This window comes from Hyla sarda, chromosome 1 (assembly GCF_029499605.1).
Source record: "Hyla sarda isolate aHylSar1 chromosome 1, aHylSar1.hap1, whole genome shotgun sequence".
Taxonomy (NCBI): Eukaryota; Metazoa; Chordata; class Amphibia; order Anura; family Hylidae; genus Hyla; species Hyla sarda.
The window spans coordinates 86,969,551-86,981,828 of record NC_079189.1 but is presented as its reverse complement, the minus strand read 5'-3'; the positions used below and the strand labels follow the sequence as shown (position 1 = coordinate 86,981,828).

The 12,278-nt window shown below is 42.5% G+C and overlaps 1 protein-coding gene across 1 annotated transcript in view; it reads left to right on the top strand.

The window, feature by feature from the left end:
- Positions 1 to 2,105: 2,105 nt before the first annotated feature.
- YIPF7 (Yip1 domain family member 7) overlaps positions 2,106 to 12,278 on the top strand; it is a 91,916-nt gene continuing 81,743 nt past the window's right edge. The window contains exons 1-3 of the mRNA XM_056557305.1: positions 2,106 to 2,235; positions 4,002 to 4,138; positions 8,096 to 8,238. Coding sequence (XP_056413280.1) covers positions 4,035 to 4,138; positions 8,096 to 8,238 — 247 coding nt within the window. The 5' untranslated portion in view covers positions 2,106 to 2,235; positions 4,002 to 4,034. The remainder of the gene's footprint in view (positions 2,236 to 4,001; positions 4,139 to 8,095; positions 8,239 to 12,278) is intronic.

Below are 12,278 nucleotides of genomic sequence, written 5' to 3'. Positions count from 1 at the left end.
TCTAGACAGGACCCCCGTTCAGCTGCAAAGATAGTTTGTGTTGTAAAGCAGCTTTGTTTCTGGGTTACTATGGCTTCCTCAAACCTGGTGAGTTCTCTAGTAAAACGAAAAATGACATTTGTTGGAGACTGAGCCAACTGATATGGAATTCCGATCACCATTAGCTTGAGTTGAGCGCTACCAATACATCGTTACCCGGGCAAGTCGTTACCATATGCTGCTTTTCCACATTTCATTTCATAGGTAGTGCCCGGTTTGTCTGCTACGTGACCCGTTGTTCACACGCCAGGGAGCCAGTAGGTCACAGCCGTTATTATTATTCTGAAGTTTTGCTCTCACCACTCCGCAATTCGTTAAAGTACGCATTTTAGTGATATGCTTTGGGGGGTGACTTGGCTGTGATATCTGGACACCCCCTTCGCATCAGGTGCCTCCTCATCAGCATCACGTCAGGGGATGCCAGCCCGTGTGATTTGTAATTTGAGTCGCTGAATTCTAGCTCATACATGCGCCCATCCCCTATCTAAAGTCTGGAAGGTCCCAGGCTTTCCAGTTTCTGGTTCGGTAATGTTGTCTTATTTCATAAAGCGTTTTTGTTTCAATATATTGAAGTTTTGCCCTCTATTTTATTCAGGTGTACCTACACGCGGCAGTATATGGCACAACTCAGACTGCCTGTTAGTTAGTATATCAGTGGTTAGGTAGGTACGCTACGCATTTGAGCCACCGATCACAAGTGTGAAGGCTGACGCAGTTAGCCTGTATTTGTGAGAGGGGGCGGGGTTAATCACTATAAGAACCCGCGGTGCCCTAGCACAGCACGCCGCGGGTTCTTCACGTCCCACCCAACCCCCCCTCTTTTAAAAGATTAATTTAATCTCTTAGGAGTCTTTTTCTATCTAAGGTATGCCCTCTATTTTATTCAGGTGTACCTACACGCGGCAGTATATGGCACAACTCAGACTGCCTGTTAGTTAGTATATCAGTGGTTAGGTAGGTACGCTACGCATTTGAGCCACCGATCACAAATATATATGCTAAAATAAAAACTGTATTTTTTTTGTAATTGTCAATGGTGAAATGGTAGTATCAGGCATCAGAAAGTTATTTGCTCAGTGAGTTTTTAACCATGTGTCCATGTCAGGAATAGATATAAACTGAGACCCTTTTTTTTACATTTTGTAAACTACTTGTGAAGGAAAAAACTTAAAACTTTTGACATGTCACTATGACACATGATTTTTTTTTTTTTTTTTTACTCTAGGTCCACTTTAGTTTACAGGATTTGGACAGTTTTATGTAAATAAAGGTTAATGCTGCCTAATTAACAATATCTCCTTTATATTTTGAGGATGACTGATCTGGTCATGCTTTCACACAGTTGAAAAAAATGGCACACACAGTGTTATTAGGGCATACAAACTCAATAAAGGTGTGTGTGTGTGTCCCGACTCAGGGACCCTCTCTGTGAATAAGAAAGAACAGAGCAGAGTCCTAGCTGGATCGATCAGTCCTCATTTTCCATGCCATGTACGGTAATATTCCCCTTTTGCAGTCGGGATAGCCTGTATTTTGAGACAACCCCTTTAAGATTTCATTATATATCAGATATATAAGGATAAAAGAAAAAAATGTATATGTGTGTGTGTGTATATATATATATATATATATATATATATATATATATGTATATATATATATATATGTAACATTATTAGTACGCACGCATTCTACCACGTAAGTTATCTCGGAGATCTTATATTTCCTTTATTTTTATTTATTTTACTTTAGTCTTTTATTTCTGTTTTCCTTTTGGTTTGGTTAAACAACTGCCTATCTTATGTAAGATTGAATGGACAATCAAGTCTTCCTATATGCAGTAAACAACTGTTCGCTGTTTTTGTTGTTGTAAAATAATAGGTTGACAGCTGCGCCTGTCCTTTATACATGTTTGTTTTTTTATTTTGGTAAAATTCAATTAAAAAAAAAACTATTGAAAGTAAGATTTCCAGTTCCATCTGACCTCATGTCCGCCCCCCTGTGCACACATGGATGCATTTGTTATTATTGTGATTACATGTATCCAAATTGGTCATCCTGCAACCACATGATCCTCCTGGCCGAAGGGCATGTACTTCAACCAAATATAGCCAAGTATAAATAGCCCCCGGATCCTCGGCCTCATCCCCACTGATAAACAACTGTTGTGTTTCTGTACACTTACATTCATTTAAGGTATGTGCCAACTGCAATATAAATTCTAGAAAAGCTAAATAAACATCTTATTCTGCATTTAACCCTCTTCTCTGCTGCTGTCCCGTTTACTAACAGGCTCTGCTGCAGTGTTGGATGTGTCCTTGTATAAATCAGTCATGTCTCGGCACTTTTAGTGCTCTGACCTATGGCTTTCATATGATTACAGTCATGCATTGAAATATTCCAGTAATTGACATTGGAAATCAAATCCCTGCGTCTAACAGTTCTTCAGAAATATGAATCATAACATCTAGGAGAACATTATTCCATGTTGGTGACAACTATTTTAGTTTTTGCTGACTTCTGATATATATGTTAACAATGATTGCAGAAATGCAATGCAGTTCTAGATGTGAATAGTGTTTTCAAAATCTCATTCATATGTAGCATATTTTTTTAGGGCATGCTGCATAATTCCCATTATATTGTGGATTTAACCCTTTGCAATGTAATGATTTGCTGCAGACTTTTTTTTTGTGTGTAACATTACCAACATGAAAATGCAGTCCTATGGAAAACAGTGTTGCATTTCACATAGTGTAACACAAGCAGTTGTGCTGATTGAGAAGCTGTCAGCAGTTTCATGCTGCCCTAACCATGAACAGCATGAAATAGTAACAGGTTCCCGGCTTACAGTGATGTAAAATTTCCCAGAAAACTTAGGGACAGATTTACTTAGACTGCCATGTCATAACTAGTATAAAGCTTAACTTTTGATTATGAGAATACTTCTTTATCTAGTGGATAAATGGAGTAGCAGTGCGCCAATCCTCTAGTTATCCCATATCTTGTAGATTGTGGATAACTTTTCATTATGAGAGTGCCCTTATAAGTTCACCGGAAGAAAATGCAAAAAATGTATTAATAAGCACAAGTCTCTTAATAAATTTGGTACAGCTGTGGTCATCCATACTCCACAAATTAAAATTGACACCAGCTATGATTTCTGCTACTTTTAAAAAGATTTTCAGTACTGTAATTATAGTAAATCTGCTAGGCCATGGAAGCCCCCACTCTATCTGTTTTTTTTGTATTTTTTTTATTTTATTTTTTTTATGAAAAATGGAAAGGTGGTGCAATAACCCAAAATGTGAAACATCCACCCCCCCCCCATTATCTGGGGGCCACTGGAGCTGGCGGCTGGGTGAGGCTGGGCCGCATGTGCCCCTCACATATAATGCCCCCATCATGTGCCCCTCACATATAATGCCCCCATCATGTGCCCCTCACATATAATGCCCCCATCATGTGCCCCTCACATATAATGCCCCCATCATGCGCCCCTCATCATCCACCAGCAACCCCCCACATTCCCCCTAGCCCTCTGGGAAAGGGAGTGTACTGGTGGCAGCGCGGACGCAGATGAAGTCCAGCCAGACACACACACACACAGGGGACGGAGATGCACCCCCATCAAATCTTGTGTGAAGTCTTCTGGAATTTAGCGCTGCTTGCCTGAAGCAGGAAATCACCTGCCTGGAGCCCGGAACTGCATGTCCCGGGCGTCGGGCGATACAAATTACACATCCCTGGTGCGGGCCGCAAAATTTCATCTTGTGGGCCGCAAATGGCCGGCGGGCTAGGAGTTTGAGACCCCTGATCTACACTATCTTTTTCTGAATGACCCTGTATTAAAAAAATAACAAAACCTCATTTTATTTACGTGTGGTACAAGGATAGCGCCTAATCTTTCACAATATCAATGAGACAGTGTTATATTCTAATATTTACCTTTCTTCATATAGTTAAGGTAAGAAGCAGAATAAGAAGCAGCACCAATGGATCAGTTTGATTCCGATTTTTATCAGTCCGATTATGTAATTGAAGACACTGATCAAGGACTCTTTGTTACTGGGCAGGGCAGCATGTATGAGGACAATAGGTAAGTACAGGTTGTACTAATATTAAATCTGATATATTGTCTAAAATTAGTGCAAACATTTTCAGTAGAGCATCAGTCACAACATCCTAGAAAAAAATCATAAGACAATATATTTTGGAACAATTTGCCATCATATCAAATATGGGCATAGTCACTGCCACAATAACTATATAATTTTGAGATTTACTGCCTGTTTTACATACTGTAATGCTGAGCAGTGAGAGATTGGATTGTTATTATGAAGCTTACCATTTAATGGTCTATTCACACGTACAGTATTCTGCTCAGATTTGATGCGCAGGATTTTCTGCTGCAGATTTCAATGTAAACTGAATGACTGAACACAGCTTGAAATCCTGTGCATCAAATCTGTGCATCAAATCTGCACAGAAAACTGTACGTGTGAATAGACCCTAAGGGTCTATTCACACGTACAGTATTCTGCGCAGAGTTGATGCACAGGATTTCAAGCTGTGTTCAGTCATTCAGTTTACATTGAAATCTGCAGCAGAAAATCCTGCGCATCAAATCTGCGCATCAGATCTGCACAGAATACTGTACGTGTGAATAGACCATAAATGAGTATTTCGATATTAAAAAGTGTCTGATTTTTGTCATTCTACTCTTGTGTATGGCTGCCTGCTATTGCAGTTCAGTCCCTTGGACTCACTTTATGTATACAACTGTCCCCATGGTCCTATTATTTTTGGCAGAAACACATTGAAAGCATTGATGCAGTGGCAAAGCCTGTATATTGGTGCAAAAAACCTATGTAGCTGCTATACCACTTGCTTTGCTGCTGTGTACACTGCCTTTCACTGCTGTGCCCTAGAAGAATTGTTCCTATATAAATACAGTGCTCCCTTAAGTTACAATATTAATTGGTTCCCGAATAACCATTGCATGTTGAACTCTATGGAAACCTGGTAATTGATTGAAAAGCCCCAAAATGTCATAAAAAATGGGAAAAAGTAAAAAATAAGCAGATATCTAATATTGATAAAGCAAGTACTGTATATATCGGCATATAACACACACTTTTAAAACTTACATTTAAGGCAAAAAGCCTGCGTGTTATACGCCGATAAATCTTCTGGTCACTGATTTAAAGCGGCCGCAGCAGCGGCTGTCTGTTAAGTATTAGCATACACGGCCGCGACCACTTTAAATCAGTGACCAGCGGCGTCTCCTCCCCGCTCAGGAAAACTGTCACTTGTTTTCTCCCGCACTATCCACAGGTACTGGTGTGGTGGATAGTGCGGGAGACGCTGATTAAAATGAGCCCTACCTTGTCCGGATCTGCCCTACCTTTTAATCAGCGTCTCCCGCACAATCCACCAGTACCTGTGGATAGTGCGGGAGAAAACAAGTGACAGTTTTACTTTTCATTTTCCCTCCCTCCCCCCTCCCTCATCATTCCCCCTTTTCCCCCGCTTTTCATAGTTTTGTTTATTTTCCTTACCTGGCTGTGCTTTGGCAGGTCAGGTCAGGCGGGGGTCTTGCGGGCTGTGGTCAGTGAAACAGATGAGTGACGTGCTCTACCGGCTTCTCTGCGCGGCATCAGGGATGTCACTTTTCATTACCGGTGGTCACCGCCAAAAAGTGACATCCCTGATGCCGCGGAAGGAGCCAGGAGAGGACGTCACTCATCTGTTTCACTGACCCCGCAGCCCGCAAGACAGCCGAAACCAGCCAGGTAAGGAAAGGGGAAGAGTGGTCTTCAACCTGCGGACCTCCAGATGTTGCAAAACTACAACCACCAGCATGCCTGGACAGCAGTTGGCTGTCCGGGCTTGCTGGGAGTTGTAGTTTTGCAACATCTTGAGGTCTGCCGGTTGAAGACCACTCATAGGAGGAACATGATGGGGGATGATGAGACAGGGGGAAATGATGAGGGAGGGGGGAATGATGGGGGGGGGGGTGATGAGACAGGGGGAAATTATGAGGGGGGGATGATGGGGGGATGATGAGACAGGGTGGGGGGATGATGAGGGGGGGAATGATGGGGGATGATGAGGGGGGAATGATGGGGACATGATGAGACAGGGGGAAATGATGAGGGGGGAATGATGGGGGACATGATGAGACAGGGTGGGGGGATGATGAGGGGGAATGATGGGGGACTTGATGAGACAGGGGGAATTGATGAGGGGGGGAATGATGAGGGGGGGAATGATGGGAGGCATGATGAGACAGGGTTGGGGATGATGGGGGACATGATGAGACAGGGTGAGGGGATGATGAGGGGGGAATGATGGGGGACATGATGAGACAGGGGGAAATGATGAGGGGGGGGAATGATGGGGGACATGATGAGACAGGGTGGGGGGATGATGGGAGACATGATGAGACAGGGTGGGGGGATAATGATGGGGACATGATGAGACAGGTTGGGGGGATGATGAGACGGGGAAATGATGAGGGGGGGGTGATGGGGGGACATGATGAGACAGGGTGGGGGATGGTGAGACAGGGGGAAATGATGGTGGTGGGGGGCACTAAATGCTTAATGTCTGTATGGCTAGTAGTGGTCTATGACAGGGGGAAATGATGAGACATGGGGGGGATGATGAGACATGGGGGGATGATGAGACGTGGCGATGAGAGGGGTAAATGTGGCACAGGGACTGATAAAAGGGAAGGAATGATGTGGCACTGGAGGGGACAGGACCAAACTGAGGTGCAGAAGAAAACGAAGTTGGGGGGATGATGTGGCATTTAGTCCAAGTCATTTATTTTACATTTTATTTTTTTAACTTAAATTTCCCTGTTAAAATGGGGGTACGTGCTATATGCCCATAAATACGGTAAGAAAGAGCTGCTGGAAGCTGTAAATCACTGTCTATGTAGAGGACAGAAGCTTCTTCAGGGTCCTGAACAGTACACACTTAACCTAGTGTCCAAAGGAGTAGCTAGCCTTAGCCCAGGTAAAGTGTAGTACAGAACATGTAGTACCTCCCTGTACTGTAGGGGGAGCTTCCAGACAGCCAGTCAGTGCACGCACTTCAGTAATACAGGTGTTTTATCAGTGATCTGCCCATTTTGATTGATCAGTTCTTCTAACCAATAACACGTTTTACAGATCTGGGCTGTCTGTATAATTGCATTGTGATATAAAGGGAAATAAATTCCTGTCATGAGGGCTTACAATCTACAGGGGGAAGAAAACAGTAGGTGAGGGAGACTGCTGCTCATCAATGAGTTAGGGAAGTGGTTGTTCCCAGTGCAGTGGCAACAGGGTTACTGTAGGTTATAAGTTTTTTTTTGTTTTGTTTTTTTTGTTAAAGAGATGGGTCTTTAGGTTGTTCTTAAAGATCTTGATGGTAGATATGATCTGGATGGGTCAGGGTAGCAAGTTCCAGTGTATGGGGAAGCACAGGAGAAGTCTTGGAGACAGTTGTGTGAACTGCGGATGAGTAGAGAGCACAGGTGGAGGTCTTGATAGGGTCAGAGATTAGGTGAGGGGCTGTATCGGGAGATTGTGCCAAAGATGTACGGAGGGGACAGGTTGGTGATAGCTTTGTATTTTATGGTGAGCAGTTTAAACTGAGTTCCTGGCAATAGGTAGCCATTGAAGGGATTGGCAGAAGATGAGCGAGGGGAGGGGGGGGGGGGGGTTGTCAGGCATCAGAGTTGAGGATTGATAGGAGTAGAGAAAGAGTGTTTGATGGAAGTCCACAGAGGAGGATGTTGCAGAAGTCCAAGTGGCAGGTAAAGAGGGAATATAACACTAGTTTTGTTTGAGTCAAAGTTAAGGAATGAGCAGATTTCATAAATGTTTTTAAGTTGAAGTCGACAGGAGGTGGTAGGGGTCTGGATGTGTTGTTTGAAAGACTTATAAAACTTTCTTTCGTAGAAGTGAAATGTCATTTTGTGTTTGAATTTTGTTCTTCCACTTCATGCTGTTTAAAAAGGTTTTTATTGATTCAACTGCACTTAGTTTATTTTGCTGTACAGAACAAGAACAGCAGAATTTATGCACTCTGGAATGATTTCCACTCCTCTGGATCAAACAGGGTATGTGTATGAAGAACCATCATATCCATCGTACAATTTCCAGACGAATGGCGGTTTTGATGATGAACCGCCGTTGCTAGAAGGTATTGATTGCTCAACCGGGGTTACATGAGGAATGATTAATATGTATGAATATTTGTATTAACTTGGCTTTCATGGGCAATACTAAAAGAAAAACATAGGATGTCTTTATGTAAAATGTTTTTTTAATGCTTTTACAAGGCCAGGAGGGAGCAATACCTCAGAGCTGCTTAGAGCATTTTCTTCATTCACCATCTGTCACATCTTGGTAGCAGGCACATTAACATTAAGACTGGTATATACTGTATAATTGTAAATAATAGTGCCTGCTAGCTTGGAATAGTAACCACTTACAACTTCTTATCCTGCAAGTGGCTGATAAGCCATATATGTATGTTACATATGATATATACAAAAACAACAAGCCATAAACCACTAAAGCTGTCTGAGCAAGGAATCAAGAAGTATTGGCGACATAGGCTTCAGTGTGCTGAAAGCTGCCTGTGTAGCTTGTGCAATATGAATTTCCTTCCTTAGGTACCGTATTTTTGCCCTATAGGACGCACCGGCATATAAGACGCACCCAATTATAAATGTGCAAAATCTAGAAAAAAAAGATTCTGCATCCAACAGTGATCTTCAACCTGCGGACCTCCAGATGTTGCAAAACTACAACTCCCAGCATGCCCGGACAGCCGTTGGCTGTCCGGGCATGCTGGGAGTCGTAGTTTTGCAACATCTGGAGGTCCGCAGGTTGAAGACCACTGGATAGGAGGTAGTACTCACGTGTCCCTGCCGCTCCGGACCCATCACCGCTGCCCTGGATGTCGCTCCATCGCTGTCGCCGCGTCCCCGACGCTCCGGACGTCTTCTTCCCCGGGATCCACGCTCTCCGTCGCAGCCATCACGTCGCTACGCATGCTATTGGATGACGGGACGGCGTGCGCGATGACGTGATGACGTTGAAGGAGAGCGCCGCCATGCAGGGGATCCCGGCACGGAGCAGACACCGAGGAGGCAGGTAAGGTCCCTCCCGGTGTCCTGTAAGCTGTTCGGGACGCCGGATTTCACCGCGGCGGTCCCGAACAGCCAGACTTTCACTTCAGACGCGGCGGTCAGCTTTGATCACCGCATCTGAAGGGTTAATACAGGGCATCACCGCGATCGTTGATATCCTGTATTAGCCGGGGTCCCGGCCGTTGATGGCTGCAGGGACCGACCCGATAGGTGTGTGTATTCGCCGTATAAGACGCACCAACTTTTCCCCCCCAGTTTTGGGGAAGAAAAAGTGCGTCTTATACGGTGAAAAATACGGTATATCACATTTTTATGATGGCCTTATACATAGGACCTGCAGCAGACAATAAAAAAGATCAGTTCCTGCTCCATTTAATATCATTATTTTGCAGCATATTGGACTTGACTGGAAAATAAAGATCCAAGCTTTGATATGGGACCCTGTGACTTCTATTTACCCTCCAGATGACTAACAATGTTATGTTTCCAGTTTGTAGTCAGTGATAGGAGTAGCATTACAATTATGGTGTAGGCTAAAACCTTGCCAATGAAAGTGCTCTGCACTGTATGGCTATGAATGTCTGAGCTGTTAAATCCACTTGCTTCCCTTCACGTTTAGACATTCCCCTAGGATTGTATAGCTGTGTACATTTAGAACGCAAAATGGAATTACGCAATACATCAATTCAACTATTCTAGTTTACAATACAAAGGCCCACGTTCATCATTGTCTAGACTGTTTTTTGTGTCTAAAAAAGGGTAAAAAAAGGCGCAAGCAGGGTTTTTTTGCGCTTTTTTTGCCCCTTTTTGTTTACACATTTCTGCTGATTTTGAGTTGCAATCCACTGATTTTGGCAATAGACATGATATGGAAGGGATTTATCATTGCACCTTTTTGTAAAAAGGAGCAAAAAAAGGTGCAAAGCCACTGAAAAGTCTCTAAAACGACACCAGCCCTGACATGGTGTAGCTTTTTGGTGTATGTGAAGAGAGAAATTTCAGAAAATGTGACCTGCACTAAATTTATCAAATGCTCTGTGACCATTTAATAAATTTGGTGTTCCTACACATTACCAGCACACAAAAAAAAAGGCGTACAAAAATGCTTCACTTACACTACAATGATAAATGTGGGGCAAAGTATATAAAGGATAAAGATATAGTATATTCTCCAGTAATTACAAAGACATGCGTGGGTGTACACACATATAGGAAACATTAACCTCTTAGCATGTTTATATTTTTTATTTTAGCAGCTTTTGCTGTTCAGAAAATGCAGATTTAAGATGACCTGTGACCCCTACAATATGTGTGCCATCATCATTCACTGTTCTTATGCACTTTGTCTTCTAGACTTCCATTCAGGAGTGAGATCAACACGAAAGAAAAGTAGATGGAGCACTCATTAAGTTAAAATTTCCAGATTATGTTTATTTCATGTCATGTTCCAACATGAAGGCACAATGGGGAGACATATATCCAGGGGGCAGGGAGTGTGGTAAGGCAACTGTTTCGTACCAACAGGTACTTCTTTTGGCTTCCACACTGTTGGTACCTGTTTTTAGTGTTGCTCGCGAATATTCGCAATGCGAATTTTATTCGCGATTATAGCATATTCGCGAATTCCCGAATGTTCGCGAATATAGCACTATATATTCGTAATTACGAATATTCGTTTTTTTTTTTTTCTTCACAGTACACATCACAGTGATCACCCCTCTCTGCTTCCAGCTTGTGTGGTGTAAAGAAGGCTTTATTAATGCTACTGTGTGAGACTGGTGCGCGTATTTTCACTTATGCTAATTTTGTATATGCAAATTTTTTCATTTGCAAATTTTCACTTATGCTAATTTTCGCATACCCGAATTTTGCATATGCGAAAATAAAACGTGAATATTGCGAATATGCGAATTTAGCGAATATATGTCGAATATTCGTCCATATATTCGTGAAATATCGCGAATTCGAATATGGCCTATGCCGCTCAACACTACCTGTTTTACAAAACTGTTGTCTTACCAAGCTCCCTGCCCAGTGTATATACCTCCTTGCTGTGCCTTTATAAATAAAGAATGTGGATATTATAACATGGTGAGTGCTTCATCTACATTTTTATTGTGTTGAGCACCTGAACTATTAATCCAGCGGCCAGCTGCATTTAAATCCTAGACTCCTATGTCCTCATCGTTCCCTTGATTTCAGTGGAGTCCTCGATACCATTGCAACTATCTTCTTCTTATATATATTCCCTTCAGGAGTAATCAGTCTTAATATACTAAGAAGAGCCTAGACTGTCAACTGGGTGGTCAACTTCAGCAAATGCTAGTTCATTGGCTGATCACATGGTTTTGCACTGTCAAATACTTCTTGTTTGTCTATCACATATTGCCCTGTATAATAGGGGATGTGCGGCCAACGGAGTGAAGGGCAGCAGGAACGATACAGCAGTCTGTCATGCAACCCTGCCCACATGATAATTAAGCTGTATAATAGATTAATTGATCACTAATCTATCTGATTGATACAGGCTTTGGGCAGCAGTCTTTCCTTATATCACCTTAGACTAGACAGTTTACAAATGCACCAGATTTACTAAACAACCTGAGCCACTGTGAATCTGTTGCATTTTAAGATGTTAGACAGTTGTCCTGAATTCTCTTCAGTGTGTTAACCCTGCTCATATCTATTATAACTAAAGTGATAGGTAAGAGGACAAAACATTATTGTCTGAGGACCCAATCTGCTTTGCCTCTCTCATCCATATTGTCCAATTGCGCATATCGAATCTCTGTGTCATATGTATTGAGTAGTGATTACTTACAAACCACTCCATTATTACTATTATTATCTTTCATGTCTATATTGACAAATATCTCCTTAACATATTGCCGTTATGTTCCTCTACGCTGGGTTTACAAGGGTGATTGCCACTATAATTAATATTCATTCTTTACTATAATGACGCTCAGTGCCAGGGAGCAAGGAATCTTATGTGCAGGTCTGAGCAAAGCTGCTCTGTTCACTCCCTCTATGTTTGCGTCACTGGGGGGGGTGTTCCTGCGCTGTAAAGCTTGATCGTCTGCCC